The sequence below is a fragment of the Rhipicephalus sanguineus genome, chromosome 11 (assembly GCF_013339695.2).
Source record: "Rhipicephalus sanguineus isolate Rsan-2018 chromosome 11, BIME_Rsan_1.4, whole genome shotgun sequence".
Taxonomy (NCBI): Eukaryota; Metazoa; Arthropoda; class Arachnida; order Ixodida; family Ixodidae; genus Rhipicephalus; species Rhipicephalus sanguineus.
This window is the reverse complement of record NC_051186.1, coordinates 3788120-3794119: the sequence shown is the minus strand read 5'-3', so window position 1 is coordinate 3794119 and position 6000 is coordinate 3788120. Positions and strand designations below refer to the sequence as shown.

At 44.6% G+C, this 6000-nt stretch overlaps 1 protein-coding gene across 1 annotated transcript in view; it reads left to right on the top strand.

Moving 5' to 3' along the window:
- Positions 1–309: 309 nt before the first annotated feature.
- The window catches only part of LOC119374227 (protein toll), a 99093-nt gene continuing 93402 nt past the window's right edge, over positions 310–6000 (top strand). The window contains exon 1 of the mRNA XM_049410835.1: positions 310–599. Coding sequence (XP_049266792.1) covers positions 330–599 — 270 coding nt within the window. The 5' untranslated portion in view covers positions 310–329. The remainder of the gene's footprint in view (positions 600–6000) is intronic.

The window sequence follows — 6000 nt, the reverse complement described above, 5'->3', positions numbered from 1 at the left end:
GCTGTACCTGTCACCGAAGGAGCGCTGGCCTCAGCGTTGCCTGCAAGTCCAAATCCGTGGATGAAAAACTTCACGCGGACATGGCGAAGCTACAACAGCTTTCCGTGACGAAGATTTCTTTCAGGAGCACCAATATCACCGAGCTTCCGGCTTTATGGTTTACCAGCGATACATCTTCCAGTTTGCGTGTCCTAGAATGCGACCTGCGCGTGTTCTCCGAAGCCGAGGTTTGCTGCATCAAAAATTTGACGGATATACGATTGGACGGCACCGAACTGCAATGCGTACCCATCGGTTTGACTGCTGCAAAGGGCGTTCACACACTGGTGATGCAAAGGAACCACATCAAGCGTCTGCAAGGAATGCTCGATCTCCCAAAATTGGTGCGTCTGGATCTTAGCCACAATGGTATAGAGACAATCGACGAGCAATATCTGTCAGGATTACCCAAACTCCAATATCTCACTCTATCGTATAATAGTATTCACGAACTACAGCCAAACATTTTCAGGAAAACAGTATCACTGACACATGTGAACCTTAATGGTAACCGCATTTCTTCAGTGGCAAGAGTGTTCAGTCATCTACATCGTTTAGAGGTGAGTGGTCAATTTTACGCAAGGTATCAGTGGCTCGTAACGTGACCTTCGGGCTAGAAGGTTGTCAACTACTGTCAAACACGTGGAGGAAATATTTTAGATTTGGCACTTACAAATCAACCGGAACTTGTTACATCCAGTGCTGTTGTAGATGGTATTAGTGATCATAACGCTGTGGTGTGTGAGATGCATATTAGCTATGTGAAAACCATAACTGGCCCTAGTCAGCAGATATTCAATTTTGAGAAGGCTGATGTTGCTCAGATTAATGAGTCCCTGGATTCCTACCTAACAGTTTTTGAGACACTGGCCGAAACTGAGGGTGCGGCTAAGTTGTGGACAACATTTAAACAAACGATGGTGGAACTAAAACATCAGTTTGTTCCATCCTGGACATTAACCCCAAGGCGTGCTAAAAGCAAACCCTGGTTTACCAAATCATTGTACAGACTAATACAGAAAAGACAGAAATGCTATCAGATTTTTCGAATGGCACCCACAGATGAAAACAAAAGGAAATTGCGGGATATTACATATGAGACGAAAGTCGCTATTCGTATGGCAAAGGATTCTTATTCTGGTACTATGCACTCTAGATTACAGCAAAATCCCAAATAATTTTAGAGGCATGTTAAACGAAATAGTAGGGATAAGGTAGTTATTCCATCGCAGGTGATCGGCGGTGACACTGTAAATAACGACACTGAAAACGCCGAAAGCTTTAATCAGTATTTCTGCTCTGTCTTCACCCCAGTGATAAGAAACAATGAAAGCATACAAGTCAGCAGAAGCGGCATAGGCGAGATGGACAGCATTAACCTTTCCACACGTGGCATTGAAGTGCTGTTGCAGGGGTTAAATACATCAAAGGCTTGCGGTCCTGATGGCCTTCCAAACCAATTTTTACAACTTTATGCAACATGAGTGGCGCCATATTTAAAGATATTTAGGATAAATCACTAGAAGAGTCCTCACTTCCTGATGATAGGAAAGTTGGGGCCATAGTTCCGATCTATAAGTCAGGCCCCCGTAGTGATGTAGCGAATTATCGACCGGTGTCCTTGACGTGTGTTTGCTGTAAGGTTTTAGAGCATATTTTGTATACCTCTGTCGTGGCACATATTAACGAACATTGTCTGTTTAACCCAGCGCAGCACGGATTTCGGAAAGGCCTGTTTTGTGTTACACAGCTAACAGAATTTACACATGATATAGTAAAAGCTTTCTGTAGACTGCGCATTCCTGGATTTTCAGAAGGCATTCGACACTGTACCCCATGCTTCATTAATCGAAAAACTTGCAGTTTATAATATACATCCACAGATTATTTCTTGGATAAGCTCGTACCTAACATCACGAAAGCAGTTCGCCACTGTTAAGGGAGCCGAATCTCCAATCGCAAATGTCACATCGGGTGTACCTCAAGGATCTGTGTTGGGACCACTCTTATTTCTTTTATACGTAAATGATATAACTGACGGTATTCAATCCCAAATGCGTTTATTCGCCGATGATTGTGTGTTGTATGAGGAAATAAAAGGCATGGACGATGTAGTTGTGCTTCAAAAAGACTTGGACAGGATTAGCAAATGGTGTGCAAAATGGCATATGAAGTTAAATTTAAATAAAACAGTTTTTATGACTTTTACTAGGAAGAAGAATCCACATGTGAGTAGTTATCATATGAACAATGTAAACTTAAAACAAGTATTTGAATACAAATATCTCGGTATTTATTTTACGTCTCAGCTAAGGTGGCAGAGACAGGTTGATTACGTTGCAGCAAAAGCCGGGTAAGCGCTGGGATTTTTGCGACGAAATGTGAAATCTTTTCCTATTCCCACTAAGAATTATTGTTCATGACTAACGTTACATCCATTTTTGAATACGCCTGCACAGTTTGGGACCCTCCAGCTAAGCGAGACATTGATAAATTGGAAAGGATCCAGAGTTTAGCTGCTCGGTTTGTATCGGGGATTTACAACAGAGAAATTGGGGCGGCAAGCATTAAAGAAAGAGTAGATTGGGATGGCTTACGCAACCGTCGACGTAAACTGCGACTGAACTTCTTTCATGCCATATATCATAGTCATGTTAGAATTGATAAGACAAAATATTTACTTTCAACGCACTATCTCTCAGACCGCGTAGATCATACGTTCAAGGTACGAGAAATCGCATGCAAGACTGACGTATTTCAAAATGATTTTTTTCCCAAAACAATCCGAGAATGGAACCGATTGCCTTCAAACATTGCCTCTATCGTGTCAAATGATTTCTTTTGCTCTCTGTTAAAATAACCGTGTTTTTATTTCTACTTTTCTCATTGTTATATGAAATGTTATATGTTATATGTCATTGTTATAATATTATGTATTTGTGTTGCTGATTGTGATTAATTGGTGATCTTGATTATTTGTTTGGCGGTATTGTATTCTATTTTTGTGAACCCTCCCCACTGTAATGCCAATTGGCGCTGTGGGTAATGAAATAAATAAATAAATAAATAAATAAATAAATAAATAAATAAATAAATAAATAAATACCGCGGCTGCTGATAAAGAGCTCACTGTTACGAAAGAGCAACAAAATAAATAAAGAAATAAATACATAAATCAATTTTGTGAGGCATTTAGGACCCTCATGACTTTTATTGCCCCGAGTATGAGTTCCACAGCCCAAAACCAAGCGTTTTTGATGCGTAGGTACATATGAGAAGATAAAAGGCATAAATGCTGCTCACACTAATTTCCCCCACGTGGGCGAGCTGCCGGCCCGGCCGCGATTTAGGCGGGAAAGATACGCCGAACGAATTGCTTGAGATACGTCAACACTCTCAGAAGCATGGTAACGACGGTCCGAAGAAACCTCGACAGGGGTTGACAAGATAGTTCACTGGGGATGTTTGTTCACGAACAACGCAAGGTCCAAAAAAATCCGATTGAAACTTCTCACACAATCCAGGATTACGATTAGGCGTCTAAAGTATTGCTTCATCTCGAGGATTAAAGGTGACGTCGTGAAGAAAGCTGTCATAACGCTGCTTGCGGTCTTGTTGCCTGGCCTCTATGTTGAGGCGAGCACGTCGTCGACATTCGTCAAGCCTAGAGACGAAGCGTTCTGGTGGTTTTCGTTGTTACATTGAAGAAAGAGGCGTCGATGGCGGATGTCCGCGCACGACCACAGTCGAGGTAGAAGGGTGAATATCCGGTAGTTTCTTTGGACAGCGGTGTTGTGCGCAAACATCACGACCGCTAAGACTGTGGCCAAGTTATCGTGGTGCGGTCCGATGTACATTGATATCATGTCGGTTAGTGCCCGATGGAATCGCTCCGTTAGGCCATTTGTTTGAGTGTGGTAGGCTGATGTCGTGTTACGAACTGCGCTATAAGTTTTCAGTACATCTTCAAGGACTGTGGACAAAAAGGTCTTACCGCGGTCACTCAACAGAACGCGAGGTGGACCATGACGCACCACAATGGCTTCCAAAATGAAGGCGGCAACGTCTGACGCAGAACTAGTGCGTGCTGGCACGGTCTCTGCGTACCGTGTGAGATGATCGACCGCTGTCACAATCCACCGATGACCTGCTGGCGTTAGGGGAAGTGGCTCGACCAGGCCTATTCCGACTATGTCAAATGGTATTTCGGGACATAGGATGGGTTGTAACAGGCCAGCAGGAGGTGAAGTTGGTCGTTTCCGGCATTGAAAATTGTGCAAGACGCGACATACTTGGCCACAAAGGTAGAAAGGCCAGGCCAGAAAAAACGGCTCCCAACGCGGTCGTATGTCTTGTGAAACCCCAAGTGGCCAGCAGATGGGTCGTCGCGCATTACTTCGAGAACTCGTGTACGCAGCGAACGGGGAAGTACTGGCACCCACCGATGCCCATCGGTATTGTAAGTATAGCGATGCAACACATTGTTTTCCAGCTTGAACTGCCTGAGCTGGCGACGTAGTCTGGCATTCGGAGGAGAAGACGTTCCACTTAGGCATCCGATGATGCGGTCACAATAGGGGTCACCACGTTGACACGCGGTGAACTGAGCGCAGCGCATCGTAACTTATTTTAGCGCACACTGACACACGGACACAGAAAAGAAGGGTACACCACAAGCGCTACTATCAACTGAAGGTTTTATTCAGAAAAGGAACATATATATATATATCAAAGTAGTCACCCTCTGCCCATGCGCACCGTCGTAGTTTCAAATCCATGTCATCGTACCGTATCTCATGTGTTCATTACCCGCTTTAGCAGTGACACTTCTTTTTCGAAAATTGTCACTGACGGGTGGCTGATACATGATGATTGCCTAATGTTGATGTGAAATGTGTTGATGTGTCCGTGTGTCAGTGTGCGCTAAAATAAGTTACGATGCACTCATACCAACTAGCTCGTCTTTCAGTATTACTTCTGAGCGCAGCGGTTGGAAGATAACGACTCAGCGACTGCCAGTGGCGATAACGTCAGTAAAGATGAAGCCTCATGATCACCTGTGGAGCAACGAGGGCGCGTGGTCGGAGAAGAAAGTGGCAGAGGGCAGCGAGTGAAAGCGTCGGCATCTTGATGCTGATTGCCAAACTTGCACACAACGTAAAAGTGTACTCTTGCAAACGAAGTATCCAGCGACCTAGGCGTCCAGACAAATTATTCAGTGAGGAAAACCAGCATAGATCGTGATGGTCGGCAATCACAGTGAAGTGGCGTTCATAGAGATACGATCGAAATTTTTGTGTGGCCCAAACTACTGCAAGACCATTCCTGCTCTGTTATCAAGTAGTTCTGCTCCGCAGGTGTTAGAGCGCGACTGACGTATGCAACAACTCTCTCTCGTGAAGTGTCGTTGCGCTGTAAGAGGAGAGCACCGATTCCATGGGCGCTTGCACCTGTGTGCAGAAAAGTGGCGGCACTCTCGCTGAACTGACAGAGGACGGGGTCTGATGTTAACGCGCGTTTAAGGGCTTGGAAAGCACACTCACAGTCATCAGTCCAAGAGAAGGCCGTTCCCGACGTGAGAATCTTGTATAATGGTCCCGCAATGTCAGCAAAGTGACTGATAAAGCGGCGGAAGTAAGAAGCCAGTCCAAGGAAACTTCGCAACTGTTTTTCATTTTCTGGGTGAGAAAAATGAATCACGGCAGCAATCATGTCGGGGTCCAGTCGTACGCCATCTTTACTCACGGGGTGGCCTAGCACTTTGATGCTTTTGCTGGCGAAGTGACACTTCTTTGTATTGAGCTGAAGTCCAGCGTTAAACGTGCATGTTCGTCCAAACGGTCAAGGTGCTGAGGAAACGTGGAAGAAAAAAACAGTGATGTCGTCTAGATAACATGAACAGGTTTCCCACTTGAGGCCACGTGAAACAGTGTCTATCATGCGCTCGATTGTATCAGGAGC